Raw genomic sequence first — 26765 nt, 5'->3', positions numbered from 1 at the left:
CCCCAGTCAGCCTCCCGTTGTGGCAGGACCTACCACAGCTCCACTTCCATATGTGGCTGGTAAGCTCATGTGTCATATTTGCCACATTTGAACCTCCCCTGCTGGTTATCCTCCCCAGTATGTGGTCTCCGCAGAGTCTTTTCCCCCTGAAAGAATAGGATTGGAAAAAAGTGCCTTCCCCGATGCATGTTATAGCGTTAGTTGGCCCATCCACATCTAACACTCTATGGAGAGAAAAAATAGAGAGAAAAAAGGCTGCGACTGGCTCACCCTGCTTCCATGCTAGTTACGTAGCTTCCCTCTCTTAGGGATGTGGGGAACTATATGATGTCTTTTGGGGCGTTGGGGAAGGATACGTGCAGTCTGAAGCACCTGCTATTTTTGCACACAGCAGCTTGCTTGCACCTGCATCAGCAGTCCACGTAACACGGTTCAGTATTGTGCTGTTTTTAGATAGGGACCCCTAGTGTTACTACATTGACACAACATCGAGTGAGTGCCAGAGGGGAGCATCTCGGTTACTATCGTATCCTCCGTTCCCTGATGGAGGGAACGAGACGTTGTGTCCCTCTTGTAACAACACTGTACTAAGCCACTGAAATGCCTGGAACCTTACTCTCGGCTCCTCAGCTCAAAACCTGTCTGAACAGATGCACGCTTCCCTCCTTTTATACCCGTATCCGGGGGAGGGACATGCAAATTCTGTTCTCAAAGATAGAGGTAACCGAGGCTCTCAAGAGAGACCCCTAGTGTCACTACATCGACACAACTTCTTGTTCCCTCCATCAGAGAACGGAGGTTACAACAGTAACTGAGACGTTTAATACTTTGGATTTCTCCTTTCCGTTTTACAATTAGAGACAGACTGTAGAGAGAGGTAAAACTGCATTTTAAGGCATCCCATTATAGAAACATTTGCCACTAGATAAACACATGGACATTCTATGTGGCAGATCAGGAGATGCATTAGAGCTCTAAAATTTGGAAAATGTATAGCAGGGAATGAGACCAATCCAGCTAGAGATACAGCACAGATTCCACCAGACAGGTTTTGATACCTGCTGTCTGCTCTGAGATCAGTCTGTCTGATCCGTGTCTATCTGATAAAGTGACAGCACATAGAGCACCTATATCACGCCACCCGCTCACATACAAGACAGCTCTATAACAATACAGATTCTATAAAAAGATCAATCCATCCAGCTTACTGCAGCACGGTGATGGCAATGGTTTAATGATTTTCTGTGTTTTATGAGGTGTCTTGAGGTGTGAGATAACTGAGTGAAATGGAAATTAAAGTCTGATATGGTTTATTTAAATGATGTGTCAAATGTGCTTAAAGTAATATGCAGTGATTTCACTGACATATTTGCTCCTAGTACAAACGGTGTTAAGGGAATGATGTCAGGATTTATTATCGGTCAGGGAATAGAGCAGAAACTCAACATCAATCTGTAACAAGCTTCCCTTGATTACCTTTGACTTAAAGATAATATTCATTATATTCATATTAAAATATTTTGTTTAAGTTGCACTGGCCTATATCACACTGGCAGTTTAGTTCGAAACAGAGCACGGTTCACATGAAAAATTGGTAATGTGAAAAGCTGTCATGCAGACCGTGGTGCGCACCGTGGTACCGAAACCTGAGACTACCTTAGAATCAGAATCAGCTTTCTTGCCAAGTATGCTTACACATACAAGGAATTTGTCTTGGTGACTGGAGCTTCCAGTGCACAACAATACAAAATCAGCAGCAAGACATAAATAATAAAAAATTTAAAATGTATATGTACGTATATGTAATTATACATATACATACATACACACAGACACACACCTTCATACACACATACGTAGTGCAAATCTAAAACAAATCCGTAAAATAAAGTACAAAAATACAGTATGTTATGTACAGTGCAAAAAGACCAAACCTGTAGGAGGTGGTCTGAGTTCGGTTGCAAGAATGGAACTGTAGCGCGATTCGCGTGAATGTGAAAGCAACTCGGAACTCGTTGAGGAAGTAAAGTAACCTGCGCATGCATTTTTGCCGATGACGACATCATTAGTTTCGACAACACACGAGGATCCACACATTCCTGAAAGTCACAAAAAAGTAATGACACCACAATGGCATACAAGTACAATCAACAATTTAAATACTGTCTTTCGATCTGTCTATACACCTTATGACTATTATAAATACTATTATAGGTTATAATTATAGGGTATAATAGGAGATGACAGTGGTGATACCTTCACCTTGGATATGAGCGTGAGAAAGTGTGCAGTGTAAACAAAGATGCAAATGAATTCTTTGCAAAACGCGGTTTACGAGCAGCACCATGCCGCCTTCCCTTGGACATCTGATGAGTTATGCCATGAAGCGCACATATATGCAGTTGTCGTTCACTCTGCTGTGCATAATGGCACCAAAATAACACAAAAAAATATGATGAGTCGCGTTGTGTTCACCATGCGTATTTGTGATGATGTAAGATGAACGCAAATGGACCGGGGTTTGATCAATGTGTGAAACCAGACCAACGCTGCGGTGGGCACCGCGAACAATCACACTCGGACCACAGCAAACATGCCCAGTGTGAAAGCCCCCTTAATGCAGTCCTAAAGAGACAACCCAGCTCCGTATAAAATAAAACTAGGGATGCACCTGTATGAAACATTTTTGTTGATACCGATTTTAAAAGAAAATTATAGGTTTTTAAAGATAAGGATATTAATATGTTGAAACGTACCTTTTTGTGTCATCGGGTCACTGTTTTACTTTACTAGGAATTATGCTTTAAAAATGTATAAAGACGTTTTTTTTATTGTTCTAACACAAAATAATTTCCATTGAACATGGATTGGATCTGTTGAACAGATGACCAATTTTTTAAAAGAGTTACAATGAAAGATAAATAGAAGACAAAAAGATACAATAAATAACTTAATATGATAACATGATGATTGATATGAATAAAGGTTATTTTATACTTCTAAAACATTTTTGCTCTTCTGTTTTTGAAGTTCAAAACAACAGAACACACATTTTACATGTATGTGGTATATATGATGGAACATTACTAATTCATGTCTGTTGGTTTCAAAGCATTTTAGATGGTTTCCCTCATTGTTTAGCATATATGTAAGTGCCGCTTTCACAGCCGACACGTCCATTTATGGCTGTTTTTCCCCAGTAACTTGAAAATAAGAAAGATTAAAACTGAATATTACATGTTCTTAGGAGTGCCAACCCTTCTACATTTTGTGGACTTTATAATTTCTGGATTTGTGCATTTGAATTCACAGAGTATTCACAAATGCTACTGATTAATTATAAATAAACCATTTTATAATTGGTTTTATAATTGGCTGTTTCTCAATGTCTGTTTTTTTTTTTTTTGCATTCTAACGTGCTTGTGGACTAGTTTGCCAACATCACCCACCTCCAAAAAAAGAAAATAGATAAGATGTTGTTGAATCTACATATCTTAGCACATCTCAAAACCTGCATAGATGCACTTTACAATATATATATTGTATATATATGTCCGTGAGGTTGCGCGGCTCAAAAATTACATCATCACCAGCGTTGCCAGAAGTGTGCTTCGACCTGTAAATTAACATCCAATTTTAAAATAAGAGTATTAAGTATTTACAAATACACATTTGCACATACACATACCCTCACTCGGGTGCATCATGCCCCACCATCAAAACTGCCCTTAGATCTAACAATATCCTGAACAAATTTATTAGCAGTAGAACAAGGTCTAAACTTTTTTTACTTTTTATTTACTTTTTTATCCCCTTTTCTCCCCAATTTGAAAAGTCCAATTCCCACTACTTAGTAGGTCCTCGTGGTGGCGTGGTTACTTACCTCAATACGGGTTGCCTCCACTTCTGAGACAGTCAATCCATGCATCTTATCATATGGATCGTTGTGCATAACACCACAGAGACTCCCAACATGTGGAGGTTCATGCTACTCTCCGTGATCCATGCACGACTTACCACACGCCTCACTGAGAGCGAGAACCACTAATCGCGACCACGAGGCAGTTACCCCATGTGACTCTACCCTCCCTAGCAACCGGGCTAATGTGATTGCTTAGGAGTCCTGGCTGGAGTCACTTGAACTCACGACTCCAGGTGTGGTAGTCAGTGTGAATACTCACTGAGCTACCCAGACCCTAGTCTTATCTTTTATTGGTTAACTTTGAACAAGGGCTGTCAATCGATTAAAATGTTTAATTTGCCAATTAAACACTGATTAATTAAATTACAGATAATGAATCAAATGAATCACATATACACTATCAATATTTAATGAGAGATCCCGCAAATAAAGATCATTTAAAGACATTACTTTATTGTGGCTGACAAGTAAAGACCTAAATTGACATTATAAAAAGTGGCTTTAGAAGTCAATATTTTAATTAAAGTGAGATGGACTTTGTGTCAGATCTCAATGGTTTTAAGCATTACATGAAATAGTTGGTGTGTTTAAGTTGTTAAAAATACTTTGAAACTTTGAAAAATACATCTGGAGACCTCTGCATTCTGTTTTGCCCTTTCTGGCTGTCTCTGATTGCAAAAAGCTCTCTATTCTTTTAGTGCTGTCATCAACACTTTGTTTTGCCATACTTTAAACAATTGTAAATTAGTAGTAGTAGTAGCAGTGCATGGTCTTGGCACATCATCCCATTCTTAACACATGTATGAAAAAAGGACCTTTGGTTTGCCATGGGCTGGTGTCATGGGGGTGTTTGGTTAGGGTTGACTTCAGAAGAAATTAACACTGCAATAAGGTTCAATGCCTATTTGTTAATGTTAGTAAATACATTCCTTGCACTTGACCTATGTGCAGAGTGCTTTACACACTCTACTTATGTGCATATGCAGTATAAATGACAACATTACAAGGACCAATTTTCATAAATTAATAGTAACTCAAAATACTGTTAAAACTCAAAACATTGCTACTTTAAATAATGTAGTCAACTAATGTTAACAAATACAATTGTATTGTAAAGTGTTACTGAAAATACCAAATACTATAGAAGAAGAACTACTAAGTCATGATTACATTGTCAGATGCATAATGATTTTACTGCTCATAAAGATGTGTACTTAAATGTTTTAAACTTAGTCTTCTTCATTCATGCATTGATGGACGGTCATTTCTTTTTTCCCAGCTTGGTTCCAGTGGCTGATTACCTGCACCGTGCAAAAGATGCCATCAAATTAGCAAACACACTGAGGCATAAAGAAAACAATCAGTGATTTCAAGCTTTTGTTGTCATTCACAAAGAAGTGCTTTAGCAAAATACATTGCTTCTACTAAAGCTTTCTATCTCTTAATATTAATTATCCCAAAAAGTGTTCCCCAGTGTGTGAATTTCTATTATGAGGAATTCTTTTTTGTTACAAACTGGTAAATGTGGATTATGAGGTCATTTCTAGTGTTCCCATAATTCAAATCGCTTAAAAAACATACTAAACTATGTTTTTGAAAATGTAAAATGTGTTTTTTTTTGTGAGGCTTAGGTTTAGGGTTAGTGGATATAATCCATAGTTCGTAAATATAAAAATAATTATGTCTATGGAGAGTCCTCATAAGGATATCCGCACCAACATTATGACAAATATTATTATTAAAATATTAGGATCACGTGAAAAAAAAATCACGCTCTACCATCTTCTCTAGTATTGACCGTCACTCATTTTTTCAATGAGAGCTGGCGACTTCTGGCAACACGAGCAACAGCGACCGGTGGCAACCAGATGTGGGCATGTTCAATGATGCGACAAAGTTGAGAAATGTTGAACTTTATGCAAATGAAGAGCAACTTTCGGGAGCGACAGCCAATACTAGAGAAGATGGTAGAGCGTGATGTTTTTTTCACGTGATCCTAATATTTTAATAATAATATTAATTGTAAAGAAACAGTGCAATTGAAACACTCCATACACACCACTAGCGACCTAACCGCCAGCCAGCAGCGACAAAGTAGCTGACAGTGTGAACGCAGCTTGACAGTTTAAACAGCCTTCATCGCCTGCTTGGATTGTGACCACTGACCTTCATTATTTGTGAATCATAGGACCTTTTGATCCTGATCCTGAAATTTTGATTCTAGCTGATAGAATATGTGCTTCAGATGAAGATATTAGATGAGTACCCGACGGGAAGGTTCGTGAATTACACCTGTTTAAGCAGGATATCTGCATATTAGCAGACAGTATATATGATATTAGTTTTATTGATATTTGCCTTTTTATCATTATACCAGGCAGTTAAAAGATAAAGGGAACTGTTGAGGAGAGAGAGGGAGAATAAAACTGGTGAGCACTTTAACATTATGAGCTCAAACACATCTGCCACGGCTCTGATATGCGGACCATTTAAATGAGACTGTGTTGCACACCGGTCTATTCTTGTAGTAACACGATGGCACGTAACAACAAAACAGATTGTGACTGGTCGTTTACATGTCTCAGTCGCTTCACATGCAAGCAGGCAATTCTTGGCAGCCTGAAGAAAACAACAGGAAAATGTATCAGCCTCTGCGATATATCGCAGACCAATAACCTCATCACCCAGCAGTGAGAGTTTGAACAGTAAATAGTTTAGTAAGTTAGATGAAGTAAATGTACAAAAAAGGCACGATCATATTTTTAATCAAGAAAATTCACATTGAATCTTAATTTATTTTTTTCAAGTAAGACCTTTGATATTAGGGCAAAAATCGTATTCTTGATAATCATTTTTGTATTATTTTCCTGTAAATATATCTAAAAACCCTTAAAACAAGATCAATTTGATTAATCTTGTTTTAGAGACAACACTGCACAAGATATTTAGATTTTCAGAGAATGTATTTTTAACATGTATATTGTGTCTTACTGTACTGGCAGAGCTTTTATAGTCAAAACAAGTGAAAAAAAATCTGCCAGTGCTGAATAACTAATCCAAAGTATTTAGAATATCTAAATAACGGAACATGTTACAAATTACATTTTAAATCATGTATTCTGTAATTTGTAGTGGAATACATTTAAAAAGTAACCCTTCCAACCCTAGTAACTATATATGAGTAATTGGTGTTTTTGTAAACGGACATGAGCAGTAAAAGGATACAGCTGGTCCCTCATCACCAAAAAAGAGTTTGAACATGTTAGAATATATTTTAGTATACTAGATGAAGTAAATGTTCAAAACATGGGATGATTAGAATCATTAAACCTAAAAAAAACACCTTAAAACAAAAGGCAGCAAATAGTGAAAAACTTTCACTTTTATGATCCCTAAAAAAAAAAATAAACATCTTGAACCGTTGCTGAGGTGAGGCACTGATGTTGGGTGATGGGGCCTGGCTTACAGTTTGGGTTCCCATTCATCCCAATTATATTCAGTGGGGTTCAAGTCTGGGCTTTGTGCAGGCCAGTCTTCCACACCAGATGCAGTAAACCATTTCTTTATGGACCTTAGTTTGTGCACAGGGGGCTGTCATTTTGGAATAGAAAAGGACTCTCCCTAAACTATAATATATATAAATATAATGTATCTTCACTGGAATGAATGGAGTAACAAAACTCATAAATAAAAAGGGGGTAACTACATACTTTGGCAATATAGTGTAAAAATGCAACCAAACAAGTCAAGGCCTATCAAAGAGGAATATGTTTCAATTGGTTTTGAGAATGAAACTTGGCTTTACTCTAAAATATTTCCATGCATGCTCTCAGGTGAGATGTGAGAATAAGGATATGTTTGCAGACAATGGCAAAAATGGCAAACACTTATATGGAGATAATTTGGGCGTATTTTATGCAAATGACTGAACATGCTTTAACTGTGCAAATTTTAATACATTTATTATTGAATGAGACCCACTGAGTGCACCTTTAATGTATCTGCATATTCAAGATAGGCGCACACAGACATTCTCACACACATAAGGCAGAGGTGTGTCTGTAGCCTCTCGCTGCCCTTTACCCACAGACCCTGACAGCCACTCGAACATCTGTGCACCAGCTGCTAGTACAACATCTTAGGGAACTGCACTCCACCAGGCAGTCCCTTTGAGACTTATGGCCAGGAGACAGATCGGCCACTAACACACCTAAATATGCACATTAACATGGATATCAGGGTGCTTTTTAAACATCGCACATGGGTTAAATTGGGCCGGTATGGTCCGGAATGGTGTTCCGGCACCTTCAGTTCCAAAGAAAAAGATTGTTTGTCAATCCATTCCATGTATTGTATTCTCCGGTGCGGTTTTTGTTTGACACAATTCCATCTCTATTTAGCTAGTGTGCTTGTTCAAAAATATTTCAAGCTCCTTATGCTTTGCTCTAGTCAGTTGCGGATACTGGTAGAAGCAGCATATTCGAGAGCGGCATCAGACCGGGCGCACTCGCATAGACACGCATTCCGATTCTGTACCGCGTCGTGATCCGATCTCTGATTCATGTAATATGGAATCAACTGCTTAACCGTTTGTTTCATTGTAAAAGGATTCACTGTTGTTTGTATATTGATGTGTACTCCATTTTTGTTGATTCGGCATTTATTTTAATTTACATTTTTTGTTTTGTTTTTCTTTTATACATTTTGTTTCTAGCAAATATACAGTGGGATTCACTATAGTGAAAATGCTTCTTCACGAGGCAGTGAAGAATTTTAAACTCTTATAAATTAATGTAAATGTTTTCATTAACAACAATATTACCAGAATAACAATTTGAGTAAAAGGTAGTCATGCAGAAGGTGTTTGTTTCCCCCATTAAGAACAATGTGCATTTACTTTTAAATTGTAACATTATATATAAATTTAGCTGGTTTCATAAGATGACTACCAACGTGCAAGAAGGTAACTTGTCCCAGCTTTCATTATATTTTTATAAAATGTATAAAATACATGTGATATCATTCTTAATAATTTTTTTTGTCATCTACTAAACCAAATTTTTCATGTAATTATGTAGGGATGAGCCCGAAGCAGAATACCTTTTTCGGAAAGGCACGAATAATGACTTAAAAATGAATAACGGATTCATCTGAATAATATAATAAAATATTTGTATGACTGATTATCCAAAAAGCACAAGAACAAAGCGACATTTTAAATAAACATATCCAAAATACAAAGAATTTATGAATCTGTGCAGCCAATATTTCTAGTGTAAACCTTATGAATGAAAATTCGCACGGTATGATTTCAGACCGGATGGGCGCAGTCTCGACTCTGTTTGCAGTCTCTGTTAATTGTGCACGTCTGGAGCTTGTCAAGAGTAACATTAATTAAGAAACAACATCAAATACACGTTCAACCTCTAGAAATGTCCACTTCTTCTGAGAAATGTATCACGATTCACACGTGATTCTCATGTATTTATTTATAGCCTAAACCTGAGCAATGTTAAAATCCTGCTCTGAAGTGATTTCACGTGGGAGTTCATCTATCTGTTGACCACATTTATATTCACATCAGCAATTAAGGTAATTAACTGCTTAAGACTTTATTCCCAAAAATTTTGAATGCTCCATAGAGGTTTAAATACTTCATAGAGTATATATCTATTTTCTTTTTCTTTTTTAGACTGTGCTAAATTTGAAAATGTTAAGTGTTCTTGAACTCTGGTAAGGAGCTGTATAAATGTCAAATTATTATTATTATTATTATTATATTACTAAATAATGGTGTCCTATCATAAAAATGCCTGATAGATTTATGGGATGTTCACCTGTTTGTAGGTTATATTGATTTTATTTTCATTTATTTTTAATTTAAATAAATTTGAATTTGTATTTATTATTCACTGCAACATGTGTTGCTTGACACCTCCTCCAGAATAATGCTGTTATACAAAATTCTGTTTCATGCAGATATTAATATCTGAAATACCAGGAGAAACCACAGTTAACCACATATTCCACGGTTAATGTAGCCAACAAATTCAGCTTCATCTTTATAAAAAAATAAAGAATAAAATAATATTTTTAAATATAATAATAATAATAATTATTATTATTAGGCTATTAATATGAAAAGGCATATACAAGGCATATTTAATTTATAGAAACTATAAATGTAAGAGTAACACTTAAAAATGTGCGTTTCATTTATTTTTTACACACTTCTGGTTTAAGCACCACCCATATCAACAGATACAGATAATTGTGTCATATGAACAGATACAGATACAAATACAGATAATGGCTTCGCTGTACACCCCTAAAATCCCAATTTAACCCCTGATCGCACACCACTAAAACACTACATTAAGGAATGCAAATATATAACAAACTTACAGTTCGCCAAATTCTGACTTACCTGACACTTGATTAAGTGTGGGGGTGACAAGTATTCCAACCAGTTCGTCACAAATCATCCTTTGGGAAAAGTTTGTGTTTCTTTCTCAAGTAAAGTCCTTTAGCTGAGCCTCCAAGCTCTGGAAGAATGGATAGTGTGACTAAAATATTAATATTTATAAATGAATACATGCATATGTTAGATTCTTCTGCTTGGGCAAATAAGAGAGATACGTTTCAAAATGAGAGAGAAAGAGAGAGGGAGATTAAATGAGGGGATAAGGAGACAGCACTCCAACAGAGAAAGGGTAATCTTAGAAACAGACTGCCCAGTTTTTATCATTTGCCTGAAAGACTACAGCTTGTGACTGGCATTGGGAACTACATACAGTACAATGAAAAAGCCACAAGAATGAAGTCTGTGCTTTTAGGAGCCATCAAACACACACACACAACAAGATTTATCATTAAAAAAAATAAGTCAAACATCCACACAAGTCCAAACAATGATACCTCCCATTAGGTTAAAAGTGTTCACTGAAAATAAAAGGTAAGAATAGCACTACACTGTCCTGGACCCTTACAATGACAATGCATATGGGTACATCAGAAGGTCTTGCAGTAAAACAAACAGAACGTCATGGTTACTGTTGTAACCTCCATTCCCCGATGGAAGGGATGGAAGATTGTAGTGATTTTAGAAAGAATTTGCTGCCCCGCCCCAGACATAAGGGTATAAAGGGAGCGGGGGATCGAATGCCAGACAGGTTTTCACTGAGGAGCCGAGAATACAGTTACGGCACATTACAGTGGTAGGGATAGTGACGTGGCAAGGGGAACACAACGTCTTGTTCCTTCCATCGGGGAACAACAGTAACCATGATGTTCCCCTTCTGTCACTCACTCAACGTTGTGTCCATTGTAGTGAAACAAGGAGTCCCACTTAAAAACGCCATGCACTACCCCGTGTTACGTGGCTGCCGAGCCAGGTGCAACCAGGATGTTGCGTGCTAGAAGCAGCTGGGTCGGCTGCAAGTAACCCTCCCAAACGCCCCAAAAAAAGGTGTCACATACCGCTCTTAGGTGCCCCATACCGTATGGAAACAGGCGACATGACTTGTATGAGAGCCAGCCAGGCAGCCACGCCTTTTCTCGCTCTATGTTTCTCGTCATAGAGTTAAAAAGCGGCTAGGGCTATCTTAACGCTATAGATGCGTCGGGGAAGGCATCCTTTCCCGTTCCTATTCTTTCTGCCCAAACTGGGGGGAGGTAACTTGTGATTAAAACACAGGGGTTGTCAAGCCAACAGTTGACATGGTGCGGTGGTAGATCCTGCCTGACAAGGGAGGAGTTGCTACAGACACGGCGACTCGTATTAACGAGTTCTACCGGCTTGGACCTGTCAAAACACGGGACGAGACCGACTCAACCCTGAGGTTGTAGAATCTAGCAAAGGTGTTGGGTGTTGCCCAGCCCGCCGCTCTGCAGATGTCTGCTAAGGAGGTGCCGTGGCCCACGAGGATGCCACACTTCTCGTAGAGTGTGCTCCAACCCGCGGGGGGACATGGCCTGGGAGCACGGCCTGGGTGTGATAGGTTAGGGAAATAGCGTCAACAACCCAATGAGCTAACCTCTGTTTGGAGACGGCGTTCCCTTTCCGCCGTCCGCCAAAGCAGACAAAGAGCCGGTCAGAGCATCTAGAGCCCTGCGTGTGGTCCACATGGGTACGTAAAGTACGTACCCATGTGGGTACTGGGTCTTTAGAGGCTGGGTCTGCCTTCTCCCGGGGCAGCTTCGCTTGCAGGTTCATGACCTAAACCCTGAAGGGGGTCGTAGGAACCTTGGGCACGTAGCCTGGTCATGGTCTTAGGATGAGGTGAGCATCTGCCGGACCGAACTCCAGGCAAGTGTCGTTGACAGAGAATGCTTGCAGGTCCCCAACCCTTGGCCATCTTCAAGGAGAGGCCTTTGAGCTTGACTGAATCAAGCGGCTTGAAGGGGGGGGTCTCTGAAGGCCCGAGAGGTCCACTGAGAGATCCCAGGAGGGAAACAGGCTTGGCCGGGAAGGGTTCAACCTCCAGGCACCTCTTAAGGAACCTGATAATCAAGTCATGCTTACCAAGGGACTTGCCGTCTACTGATCCAACAGCAAGCTCTCTTGCAGAGGTGGGTGAAGCAGTCATGTGTCACACAGCTCGCTGATCACACAACTGTTCTGCTCCGAAGAAAAAATCTGTCTGGCATTCGCTCGCCCACTCCCTTTATACCCGTATGTCCGGGGCGGGGCATGCAAATTCTGTCTGCCAACTTGACATTGCCGTTTTCTCAAGTTCAAGTAAAGAGGTATGCGAGGCTCTCAGAAGAGACCCCTTGTGTCACTACAATTGACACAACGTCGAGTGAGTGACAGAAGGGGAGCAACACATTACCTAGACTGATTTAGAATATGAGATTCTGTGAGACCAATTAAATGTGTAAGATGCAAAATACTCTACTCCAGTGAATTAAAACAGATGAGATAATACAACAACTTTTTTCAAAAGGTTATCGAGGACAGTGGTGTTAACAGCTAAAGCAAATTAGTTTGAGAATGAGGCCAGCCAAAGAATGTGCTTTGCAAAGCAGCAACAGAGCCTGTAACTTCATTACACTGATAGAATTTGCATTTGCAACTTTCACAGAATAACTGTTTTCTTTTTTTCTTCTTTTTTTTAAGAAACAAACCATATTTTTTGTATTTCAAGGGCAAATGTGCTGGCTTTTTAAAGCAAATATGGTGATTGCTTTACAAACTGGAACTTAAAGCCGAAGTATGTCATATCTGCAACACTAGTGCCACCAAACGGAAACAGGACAGCTTTATGATCTGTTCTTTGAAAAAATAAATGTTTATATCGCACTGCATTATGGGAAAATGGTGTTTCGTTTGAAGTCACATTATGGTGTTTAGTGTTCCCTTTTTATAGGACCTTATCTTATTTATTTCTAATTTAATTTCTCCCAGTTGGTGCTAATGTGTTTAAGAACACAATTTATTGTACTGTAATGTATGGAGAAAATGGTCAATTAAGTGGTTGACTTTATGTTGGCCCATGAAATATATATTATACCATATGATGCATTTGATTATACCATATGATTCATTTTATATGAACGAGGAAAGTATGTTTGTAAAGCTAGGATATAATATGGTTGGTTTTATCGCTCATGTCACGATGGTGACAATACTATAGATAAAATAAAGCTGATTATTGTGATTCTACAACACAGCACTGATACATTACAGTAATTTATTGGTCCTGTTCACTGTAAGTCACAGTATACAGTTGTCTTTTAATTGTAATAAATTGTAGAAATAATGTTGTAAAATATACTGTGAAAGTCAAGGATTTTACTGTAATCTCACACTACATTTTCTACAGTGTACATAAAATGTAAAGCACTGAGTTCAGAAATATGTGCAGACATGCGTAACATCCAAGCAACAAGGGATTCTCTACACTAGCGAAAGAAGTCAAACCGTCTCCATCCTGCTCCTACAATACTTGAGTTAAAATACAGCACATTGAAAATACTTATACAAATTACACCTGATCCAATTTTTAAAACACACTTAAAACAAGGACTTTTGCACTCATCCAAGAAGCATGCTGTGGTAACACATTATACAGGGTTCCTCCACCCACATGATTCTACAGAAAGGCTTGCCGAAAGGTTGTAGCTCTTTGAAGACAAGATACCCAAATGTTTTCCAGAACAAGAGGATGGATTACACATCTTTAAATATAAGCAATGCCAAAGACAGAGAAATATCTACTGAGTATATTTCTGAAAACAGAGTTAATGATGAGTTAAGGTATACTTTTTGAGTGAAAATGTTGTCAATATTGTGTAAAATAAGTGTTTAGGCACGATATTCACTCGCCAACAGTTTTGTGGAGATAGTCGGCAAAAGCACGAAATCATAGGCAAATCAGAGCTCGCTCCCGTGAGCAGACATGATCTGAGAGCAGCACCGATGCATTGCCGATGTCAGCGAGATATCTAGAATGTTAAATATCTGGACCTGTCTGAGATTCCAAATCACGCAATGTGATATATGTTTTGACTGAATACAACCGCAGCGTTGACCTACAGCCAATGAGAGAGCAAAAAAAGGGGCACGGGAAGTTTCAGTGGGAGGAGTCCTGATGTACCTGCAACAGAACATCATCTAGCATGGCTGTGGTATCAAGAAAGTCTCGTTGGACTGAAGAAATGAAGGAAAGATTTGTGGAACATTGGCAGGAGCACCAGTGCATATTTGATGTTTCATCTGAACTGTACCACAACCGGGTGGAGAAAGAGAAGAGTTGGAGAGAAATTGCCAATTCTCTTGGACAGTCAGGTAAGCAAATATGTAGAATTTTTGTAACACATTATGTAAAGGTGATTGAAAATATACACATCATATTCTGAAATGCATAACATATGATCATGCATCATTTTTGTATCTCGTATCACTTCTCGTATGTACTCTTGTGAAACGTAATTTGGAGTCCAGGCAGAGTCATCAGGGATTCGTCAATAGCGAAATATTTTGTAATGTGTTCACCCCTTTTGCTGATTCCTCGTGTAATTTGTAAACCTTACGACTTCCTTGACAAGACAGACAGATGTTTAATATGAACGGTATCACAATCCGACATCTTTGAAAGTTGTGTAATGTGTAGGAGGCATAATAGACTATTTGTGCCAGTTTGCAGACCATTCAGGCTATAACTAGCTAGCAAGCTCATGCATGAGTTAGCACAGTGATTGGATGGAAGTGTTCCTACTCATTAATAATGTGGAGAAACACTCAGAATCTAATGACGTATTAGTGTATTTTATACTACCACCCAAAACTGAGAGTTTACGCATATACTTAATATTTTATGACGTTGCTTCAAGTTTCATTTTAAACCAGAAGGCTAAAATGGCAACAAAAAAAAAAAAAACGAACCACTTTACCCATAACAATAAACATAATGAATGCTTTCATTGTTTCAATGATGTGCAAGTTGCATATTTGTTAATATCTAAAAAATTATTTTTGGGGTTTTTTTGGGGGGTCATGACCCTTTAATAAAAATTGCAAAATAAAAATGCTAAATACACACACACACACACACACAAAGGTTTTTTGCTGCTTGTTCAATTTAATAAATTAAAATGAATAAACAACACAATTATAGCACATTTTCTCAAAACTTGATTTCATTGCGTTCTATCCATTTAAATTTGTAAAATGGAAGTTTACGTAATCCATTTGAGTTTGGACTACAAAATGTGTTTTTGTGTTGTTAATGAAACATTGATAAAACTGGGCAGTGTATTTCCATTTCCCATCATGCTTTGCAGTTGAGCAAGATGAGAATAAATACAGTTTGAGCAAGATGAGAATAGGAGAGGTTTGCTCATATTTAATGTTCTGTTAAATTGGTATTTAAAAAGAGTGTCTGTTATGCTGGAGTTTTGGGAGTTACCATTGTGGTGAAGAATGGCCCTTGTGCTTAGGTTGAGTATGGAGATTCACTTTCAAGTGATGTGTGATTTGTGTGATGCTAAGCTCTATAAGCTGTTGCTATTAAATTGACAGTGCAACAGATTCACTGTCCTTACACTTGTTCACTTGGTATATTATAAATAAAACTCTAATAATAAATTAAGTTAGACCAACCTAAGAAAATAAAGTAAATAAAACTTAATAAATTGAGTTTGATGAACCTAATACAGCTGAGTTAAAATTGCTACTGCACAGTCATTTGACATTGTCCAACTAAATTATGTTGGCTCAATTAAATTGACTTATTCTGAATGAGAGACATTCAATTATTTGTAAAAACATTCAATAATTATATTAAGTATTATATTAAGTAAGGGTAATGACTTCATTCTTTGAGTGTAGAAGCATTGTGGACTCAGACTATACATAAAATAAAATTTTGATTTTTAAGACATCCATTTAAAACCCCATATCAGCCGACCACCAGTATTGATTTTATAACATGTTTTCTTTTAGGCCTCTGAATATTGTAAGCCTAGATTCCTTTCATATATGACCTCAGATTTTTGCATTTCTTGATAAGCCAACATAAAAAGTTCCACTCAGAAGAGAGACAGACGGGAGGAGAGAATGGAAAAGTAATGGCACAACACAGAATGCCACGCCATATTCCAAGGAGCAACCTAACCAGCCTACTGCATCTGGCACTATCAGCCTGGCAGATGGATAAGGGATGATTGTTTTCGTTCCCTTCTTCAAGCAAAACAGCCTGCATAAAGAAGTATTTGTGCTCAAGGCACTGAGAAGTTCCTGTCTTGGAATTTTACCCCTGACATGAGTTAACAAATAGCACATTGTCAATATTAGTAAAGAATTACCATAGAAACAGAGGATGTGAGCATGACATTTTGAAACAATGCATACGTTAATCCAAACTGTACATAGCAATATAAAAATGTACAACTGCACTTAAGCAAATTTGTAAAAATAAAAATGACATGCAACCTGTGCCCCACTATATAGTAGGCTGTTCCTAATTAAAGAGCCATAAATAAGAAATGATAATGGCTCCTCCCCGATTGGATTGAGCACATCCTTAGCCCTAGAGCCAAAGCCACAGTTGTGCTGAGGATAGCATTGCTGCCTCCAGGAATACCAATGAGTGTTTGAGGTGCCAGCCACTGAAATCAAAGGCAATGAGATGCAGTAAAAAAAAACTGGAGAGATCTTTTTTAAGTGATTCAGTACGTTTGGGTCTATGAAACATGCTGTACTGCTTGAAGGAACCAAGACCCAACCAGGTCAGACACTGCTTAATCTGTGACCAGTGTTATCATATTATTCTCTAAAAGGGCTTATACTTTGAACAAGCATTGTTTTATTTCATAGCTTACATGTTTAGACTTACATGTTGCAGAGAGATTACAGGAATATATTGCAGGTGATTAAATATTGCTGATGTGGTACTTGCTCTCTGGGCCAGTCAGGACACTGGTTTCTGAAATTTAGAGAACTGGAATTTGAAGTGCATATAAGAATACATAGTTTAGGCACAGAGCTGGAAGTTTACATGTGACTATGCAGCTCTAAAATCTACAGAGATGAATAAAGTTAATATTAATAGTAATAATTAGCATTAACATGTGATAAACTATTGGAGGAAACGTATCAGACATATTTGATACATCAGGCTTTAAGGTCATTATAAGAGCTGTTGAATGCTTAATTCTGACTGGTTGACAGACATTTTAAGGTGTGCAATTATTTTTCAGCAAACACATGGCTATGAAGTAGTTCCAGATCTTGACCACATAATGGTTCTTTACTTTGGCTTATACAGTGGACATACAGGCTACCACAGAAAAAAAATCTAATTAAACTTTTGCTCTCACCCACACTCACACAAATATATCAGCACACACATAGACACTCACGAGCAAGAAACAGTGCCATGATGTCAATACACCCCCAAGACTCAAAAGAGTACAGCAACTGAAAAGGTACATACAAGAATGTCGACTACCACCCTGCTACAGAGAAGTGTAGTTAAGCTAACAACTTGCCAATTTGAAGCAATGTGACTGCTGATGAGAGCCACAGTAGCCACAGGTACACGTCTTAGTGCTTTCTCTCTGTCTCTTGCTTGTCATCTCTCTCTCTCTCTCTCTCTCTCTCTCTCTCTCACTCTCTCTCTCTCTCTCTCTCTCTCTCTCTCTCTCTTCCTATCATTCTCACACACTCTCCCTCTGACACACACACATACATACACACCACCTCACTGGTTAGTCCAATAAGTGCTTAAAAATAGCCCAAGCTTCCATTATTAGTCCTAAAGTGACGTGGGGGAGGCCTGCTCTGGTAGGAAATCTCTTCAAAAATCGCTTGAGGGGTGACGATGTTCTAGGTACACGTGCGAATTGGGTTAGTGTATGTAATTTATAAAAAAATATACAGGCCTCCCAAACTTGTTTTGCCCAAGTGCTCATACACGCGAATGGATGAGTTACATTTACACATTTGGCAGACACTTTTATCCAGAGTGACTTACAAAGAGGTATAATAAATCATAAGCAATACATCTTAAGAAGACATCAGTACAAAAAGTGCTGCATTACAAATTTTCACTTGAATCAGAATAGTAGTGTCCAAAACAGATTAGAGTGCATGGTTAAGTGGTCATGGAAAAGATGTGTCTTTAGTCTGCTTCACGATCGAAGTTGGGAAGGTCATTCCAAAAATGAGCTACAGTGAATCCGAATGTCCGGGAAAGTGATTCGGTGCCTCTTTGTGATGGTACAACAAGGAGCTGCTCAATAGCCAACCACAGGCTTCTGGTGGGAAAGTAGCTCTGCAGGAATCATTTTAGGTATGCTAGAGCAGACCCCAGTGACTGTTCTGTATGCCAGCATCAGAGCCTTGAATATGATACGTGCATCAACCGGCAGCCAGTGAAGAGAGACAACGAGTGGTGTTACATACACTCTCTTTAGTTCATTGAAGTCCAGACGTGCTGCTGCATTCTGATTCTTTTGCAGGGGCCTAATTGTGCATGCAGGGAGGCCAGCAATGAGAGCATTACTGTAATCCCGTCTAGTTATGACAAGTGGCTGAAAAAGTAGTTGTGATGCATATTCAAGAGAAGAAAGCAGAAAATTCAGAGAGTTTGGCCATGACAACTTCCTCTCCTTGGTCAATAGAAATATGTGCAGGGGCTGAGGAACAATTATAACATGGGGGACATCTCCCACTTACATTTAGAAATACCCCCCAACACATGCACACTTTTTGAGAAATAATAATTACATTTAAATTTTGTCATGGTTATCTGGTCATCCAAGGACAAACAAATTAAAACTGCAATTGTTTGAGGTGTTAAATTAACAATATGCAAGCACCACACAGTCCTAAATCTGTACAATATGCAAAATCTGTGTAATACAATGTTTTTAAATAACCTTTTTAACCAAATTTTAGTGTTATTGTAAACCACTGACTGTGTGGTTCCACAGGGTAGTGATACCAAACAATAAATGAGTTAAGAATAATTTGACTGTGTTTCTCTTATCTACTCATCTTGACAGAGGTTTCATTTTGCAAAGTGTTACTCTCCCTGAGATTCTCTGACTGGAAGAATGCTCATCAAAATTTGCATGCTTTATGCACTTCCTGTCTTGGTGCTGAGTGCACCACCACCTGCTCCATGTGTCCTTGCCCTGAGCCAAGTCAACAGACAATGAACTGTTCAGTCATCTAAGCACAAATCCAGGATCTCTCACTCTGAGGATTAAGGGGTAAAAAAATATATATTTATACTGCTTGTTGTGATTAAATTACATGTATTGTATCTAAATTACAAGTACAATTTTACATGTAATGTACATATCCAGTTTTTACTTAATATTTGGTCTCAAGAACAGCTTCTGGGGGGCCAGGGTAGCTCAGCGAGTAAAGACACTATCTACCACCCCTGGAGTCGCAAGTTCGAATACAGGGCGTGCTGAGTGACTCTAGCCAGGTCTCCTAAGCAATCAAATTGGCTTGGAGGGTAGAGTTTCATGGGGTAACCTCCTCGTGGTTGCTATAATGTGGTTCTCGCTCTCGGTGGGGCACATGGTGAGTTGTGAGTGGATGCCGTGGAGAATAGAGTGAAGCCTCCACATGCGCAATGTCTCCACGGTAACGCTCTCAACAAGCCATGTGATAAGATGCGTTGATGGCCTCAGATGCGGAGGCAACTGAGATTGTCCTCCGCCACCTGGATTGAGGCGAGTCCCTACACCACCACGAGGACTTTGAGCGCATTGGGAATCAGGCATTCCAAATTGGGGAGAAAAGGGGAGAAAAAAGTTAGCATTCTCAGAACAAAGATTTACAAAAGATGTAGCACAATGGACTGAAATGTTGACTTCTCTATGTCACTGTGTGGCCTTTGTCCTACAGCGTGTCTTACTTGCGATGACAGTGGCTGTTGTCCAAAACACAAATTTGAATAAGCATTACCTTGTGTATTGAGAGGAGCTTTTAATGTGGTCCAACACAAATTTCATTAACCCATGGGTTAAAAGAGACCGCAACTCTAATTTCTCTCCCTGTCAACTTCAGCCACAGAATTTACAGCAACCGTCCTCTATTTTTAAATCTCAATCAGTAAAAAACCAAGGGGGAAAAGTCTTGAGCGCTCATGCTATAATTAGGAATACACACATTTATTCCTCTCTCAAATACAGTGGTGATTTATCAACTAATCTGCCACAATTACTTCACCTCTATTAACAGAGGACACAATGCTTCAGTGTAAGAGTTAATGAGAGACTGTGATTAAAAAAAAATCCAATTTAGCTTGTCTGGCCTGGTATATTAAAAATTTCCTAAAAATGCAAATACACTCACTGATCACTTTGTTAGGAACAACTGTACACTTATTCATGTGATTATTAAATCAGCCAATCCTGTGGCATAAGTGCAATGCATAACATAATGCAGATACAGTTCAGCAGCTTCATTTAATGTTTACAACAACCATCAGAATGGGGAAAATGGGATCTCAGTGATTTCGATCGCTGGTGCTAGATGGGCAGGTTTGAGTATTTATGTAACTGCTGATCTCCTGGGATTTTCACACATAACAGTCTCTAGAGTTTACTCCGAATTATGCCAAAAACAAACAAAAAACATCCAGTGAGCGGCAGTTCTGTGGACAGAAAAACCTTGTTGATGAAAGAGGTCAACAGAGAATGGCCAGACTGTTTCGAGCTGACAGAAAGTCTACGGTAACTTAGATGACCACTCGGTGTAGTGAGCAGAATAATATCTCAGAATGCACAACACGTCGAACCTTGAGGCGGATGGGCTACAACAGCAGAAGACCACATTGGGCACTTTATTAGGACCATAGTGTTCCTAATAAAGTCCTCAGTGAGTGCCTGAGGATCTGGTAGTGGTTGCAAATTATTGACTCGTCACATCAACAAGAGGTTTTCATGTGCACAGTTTATGCAAATATGTAAGAGACTCAAATGGTTACCGGCTTCATCAAGAACCCTCTTGAACATTGGGGCTTAATGATATGAGAGCAATGATGCTGGAAAATGAAATACATTCAGGAACATGTCTAAATGTCAGAAACAGAATTTGTGGAAACTCACTCAAAGTCTATATTTGTTAACAAAGAACCAAAAAACACATCAAGTTATTCAAATTAAACTTACATTAACATTTATGCATTTGGCAGATGATTTTATCCTAAGTACAGTGCATTATAGTGCATTAACCTATTGAACAAACTCTAAACCCTGAATCATGTATGCCTTTGTTCTAAATGTAATAAATCTATGAATGTGAAATGAAAAATAACATCATATAATAATAATAATAACAATAATAATGGATATAAATGTTTGAGCACTGAAAGTAATGTTTCTCTACTCTCAATTTTATAAACAATATATAAGACAAGTTACGTTTTTTTTTTATCCATGTATGACACTTTGAAGCATTTCATATCAACCACGCACACACCAAGTATAACAGCAAAATGCATAAAAGACCACTCTTGCTCTCATAGAGTTGTGTGGTAAGTGATTATTGCAAACAGTAATTAAAGGAAGGGGAGCTGTTGTACAGTTGTTGCTGAATTGGTTAGTTTCAGGACATTCATCTGAAGTAATGAATGTAAAATATTGCCTGTAGCTTAGACTTAATTTCTCTTTGAAAAGTGTAAAGGAAAATCATTTTTGCACAGAGCTGCTTCAAGTCGTATCTGTACAACTAATGGTTGTACAGCCTAGAGTACAAATTAGTTTAGGAATAATCAGCTGATTCAACTTTAACCTAAAGAAATCCTTATTGATTGTACAGTGGCTTCAGCACTGGACAACACTGGACACTCATTACCCTGCTTCTGAAACCCAACAGAAACATTGCATTGATATTCATAAATAGTGTGCTTTTCACAATCAACTTTGCACAATAGCATTTTTGTGCAATATCCCATTTAAAGCTATAAGGATATGTTTATTGGAGCATCAATAGGCATTAATCCTTTGATGAGAAATACAAAGGTTTAAGTTGAAGTGAAAGGCTAAAGGTGATAGGTTTGGTGCTGTGTAGTTCACATTGAGCAGTTCAAACAATGCTGACATGTAAGAATGCTAGAATAGAATATTTTATAATTTAGTGTCCCTTACCTTTACCATAGTTGAAGTGGAGTTTAATGGCTTTCCCTTGGTTGATGTGAAAATATGTGAACCCAATTACAAACATGACCAAGATGAGTAGCAGAAGGAGTTTGAACTGCTTGCGGATTTTCTTCAGAGGAAAGCGCATCCTCATCACAGCAACATCACCCACTCAGTGTAAAATTGAAGTAACTGCTGTCCGTTTAGTGTTGGTCTCGTACAGCTGGAATGTCAGAATGCAACAGAGTACAAGTGAGAAAAACTAATTTGTTTCAGACTCACATTATTGATACTAGTTTCCAGATGGGTCTGGAGAACAAATCCAGACCTAATCAACATCTTAAAATAATGTTTATTCTTCATGAACATGACTTTCATTACAAATACTATATAAGGGTGACATTTAAAGCTCCCCTTTGTTTGATGTACTGCAGGGTATTTATTAGTTATACACTGTAAAAAATGAAATTACAGTTTATCCAGCTTATGGGTTTTTTTGAGTAACAGATACTATGAAATGTGAATTACTTTGCATCTACATAAAAACACATTTTAGACCAACAATATTCCTCTAAAAGTTGTCTCAACGAGCCTAACTGAATTGTGTGAACGAACAATTTCATATTGAACAATGTTGCTGATTTGCGGGTTCCCAGCATGCATTGCAACATGAATAAATTCTGCTGTAAGTGTTATAGGCTTATTTTTAGCTCTTTTTTGACTATTTATATATCTGTTGTTGTTGTTGTTTTTTGTTGCAACTGTTAGTTAGTTAACATTTTTATTTTTGCAACACATTTCTAGAACATTTTGTCAGAACTTGATTTCATTGTGTTCTATCATTTCAATTTGTAAAATGTTTTGTTGGGTTTAGCCAATTCATAAAGTTTTTGTGTTTAGATAACTTAGTAATTTCAAGTAAATAAAACTCCTTTCAAACATATGGAACCACTGTCCATTATTGAATCAAGTTCAGCCAAAGCCACAATATTTTTGTGTGTAAGAGCTCATCTTTTAACTTAATGAGGCTTGTTGATTGTCACCTTTATTGAGGTTTGTGAGTTAAGGGTTGAGGATTGTGAGTCTGTGTCAAGCATTTGTATGTACTGTCTTGTGTTGCAAGACATAGCACTGAAAAAAAATATTTTGTGGTGAAAAAAATACTTGAACGTACTTGTAAAAAATAAAGTTTTGTCTTACAGGGAAATATTAGTTATGATTGTTTATTATCTTTATGCGTCATTGTGTATCAATCTTAAAATAGAAAACCTTGTCATATTTTTTTGCTAATTTGAGTAAGTTTCACAGGTAAATAAAATAAGTAAAATATACGTAACTTTTCAAAGCCGGTGTTCCCATCATGCACCTGGTTTGAACAATTAATGAGCTTGCATGGTGTCATTGTTTGCACGTTGAGTTATACAGTTTTTATTGTTGATTTTGTTGTTAAGTTTGTTTACATCTGAAGTATATTTTCTTCAAAATGCTATTATTATTTATGATTGAAAAAATAAATGATGTTGAATGTTACAGTCAATGTGTTTTGTGCACAAAGTTTTGAGGTCTGTGTATCAGGATATTGTTACTATTGTCAGTAAAACAAGGTTATGTTTGTTGTTTCATAGACTACAGAGCATGCATTAAGCATTATTTGAAATGCAAGTACTGGCTTAATTCAGAGCTATATTGCTTGAGTAAAATGTACAGTAAAATTTTGAGTAAACTTTACTTGAGAATTTCTAATTAGAGCCACCAAGAATTGCGTGCAGCCTTCACTTAAAAATATGGTCTGTTAAATTCACTAGCAATTTCTTTCTGCATGAGATTTACTTTTTAAAGTAAATTTCACTTTTTTTTTCAGCTACCTTCATGTAACAGTAATCTAAAACCATACCGTATATAAGAGATAAAAAGAATGTTCTCGAATTGCAAATGTATAGTTGACTAAACAAGAAATGAGTAGTTCTCTCAACAAGAATTGTTGCATTTAGTGAACAAACAAATTCAAATTGACTAAGCAAAGCAATGTTACTGAGGACAATTATTAAGACAGTTGTTGAGAGAACTTGCCTTAATTTTTTATCTTTGCTAAACAATTCTCTTTTTCAATGTACTGTATAAATGACATTTTATCCGCAATAGTTGTTCATAAATGCCATGGACAGTTATTAAAGCATTTAAACTTGAGGAAACTTACCGTGGAATTATTTTTACCACTAAAATGGGCATGTCTAAACGCAGTAGCTACTGCTGTGAATGTTATCTCCACAGGAGAGTATGTGTGTTGGCAGATGCTCTGCTGTCTTGTGGCTGTTCTTAATGTGCACTTGAGTCAAACTGCAAAATAATATCCGTAAAATCCAGTTTAGAAGGTACGCATTAAAAACGGGGGGCAGTTCGTCCTTTGTGCTGTCGGAAGTAGCCAGAACACAATTGACGTAGAGGTGATGTCCTCGGGTTACTTTTATGAAGCTGTCAAACTTAAACAGTTATTTCCATTCAATCATGTCCCCAGGGATGATTTCATTTTCAAGTCCCGTTAAATTGTGTTATTGCCGTCAGTTTGTCACAAATCCTTATTGCAGTCGCCGGATATGATGAGAAGACAGTGGAAGCGTTAATGTTTTTTTGTTTGTTTTTTCTCGTTTCGGTCTCTTTCAGTGTTCATTGTCAAATGAAGACGAAATAAAGCGCTGTTCTCCTTGAAGCATCGCTGTTTTCGGGTTTTGTTGTCTCTTCTCGCGCTCATATCGCACTGATATTTATGTGCACGCGAGGAGCACGCTTTTGTTTCTCCGATCTGTTTTATAGACGTATAAAACAGCTTCTAACATCTTCGTGCGATGCCACTATCTGAATCGTCCTCATTAGAGCTCTTTCCTTTTTGACTTGAGTCCTTTTTGTTCTCAGCATTTAAACATATTGCTGAGCAGCATCACTGCACTTGCCCGAACGCATCCCACAGATACATCCTCTTTTTCATCAGTGCGCTTTTACTGATGGATAGAGGGAGCTGTTACCTTCATCTGCAATCCTGGGAAACAGACAGTCCTCTTTTCGTACCAGAGAGTATGGTTCAAGAATTATGGACACAATGCCTGTTGAAAGTTTTCTGTATTGTAGACTCATGAACAGAGATGTTACCCACGTTCAATGATTACTTCAATGCCCTTTAAGTCATCTTGGCTGGACAGCCACTTCTAGTGAGAGTAGCCACAGTACTAAATTGTCTCCATTTATCAACAATTTGTCTAACTGTGGATAAATGAATATCTAAGCTCTTCAAGATAACTTTGTAACCATTTCCAGCTTCATGCAAAGCAAAAACACTTCGTAACTTCTGAGATCTCTTTTTTTGCATGGAAAGGTTCATATCAGTAGATGCTTCTTGTGAATGGCAAACTCAAAATGTTTGAGTGCTTTTTATAAGTCGAAGTAGCTCTAACTCACACTTCCAGTGTCATTTCATTAATATGATGACAGGTTTGACAACTCTATTAGCTTTTGTTGACATCAGTAGCCGAAACTTTGAATGTTTGAATGATGTATTCAATCTGCACAAGAACAATATAATAATTTATGTGTTATTAGTTAAAGGTGGTCTCATTGAAAATGATTCTCTCAGACACCTACAACCTTTGAAGGCTGATTAGGCCTACTGTCTTCCTTGTTTTGGATGCTAAAGCCCCAATGACAATGTCAAAAGGTCTTTGAATAGATAACTTCAGGTACTACACTCACCTAAAGGATTATTAGGAACACCTGTTCAATTTCTCATTGATGCAATTATCTAATCAACCAATCACATGGCAGTTGCTTCAATGCATTTAGGGGTGTGGTCCTGGTCAAGACAATGTCCTGAACTCCAAACTGAATGTCAGAATGGGAAAGAAAGGTGATTTAAGCAATTTTGAGCGTGGCATGGTTGTTGGTGCCAGACGGGCCGGTCTGAGTATTTCACAATCTGCTCAGTTACTGGGACTTTCACGCACAACCATTTCTAGGGTTTACAAAGAATGGTGTGAAAAGGGAAAAACATTAAGTACGCGGCAGTCCTGTGGGCAAAAATGTCAGAGGAGAATGGGCCGACTGATTCAAGCTGATAGAAGAGCAACTTTGCCTGAAATAACCACTCATTACAACCGAGGTATGCAGCAAAGCATTTGTGAAGCCACAACACGCACAACCTTGAGGCGGATGGGCTACAACAGCAGAAGACCCCACCGGGTACCAC

General features: G+C 37.9%; 1 protein-coding gene across 2 annotated transcripts in view; it reads right to left on the bottom strand.

The window, feature by feature from the left end:
• LOC127659606 (N-acetyl-beta-glucosaminyl-glycoprotein 4-beta-N-acetylgalactosaminyltransferase 1-like) overlaps positions 1–25064 on the bottom strand; it is a 134642-nt gene extending 109578 nt beyond the window's left edge. For both annotated transcript variants that reach the window (XR_007972555.1, XM_052149503.1), the window contains exons 1-2: positions 24729–25064; positions 22541–22754 (exon numbers count right to left, since the gene is read on the bottom strand). Coding sequence is in view for 1 of the 2 variants with exons in the window: in XM_052149503.1 (XP_052005463.1) it covers positions 22541–22685 (145 nt within the window). In the remaining variant the exon portion in view is untranslated. The remainder of the gene's footprint in view (positions 1–22540; positions 22755–24728) is intronic.
• Between the last annotated feature and the right edge of the window lie 1701 nt (positions 25065–26765).

This window comes from Xyrauchen texanus, chromosome 2 (genome assembly GCF_025860055.1).
Source record: "Xyrauchen texanus isolate HMW12.3.18 chromosome 2, RBS_HiC_50CHRs, whole genome shotgun sequence".
NCBI classification, from domain to species: domain Eukaryota; kingdom Metazoa; phylum Chordata; class Actinopteri; order Cypriniformes; family Catostomidae; genus Xyrauchen; species Xyrauchen texanus.
This window is presented reverse-complemented; position numbering and strand designations above follow the sequence as displayed.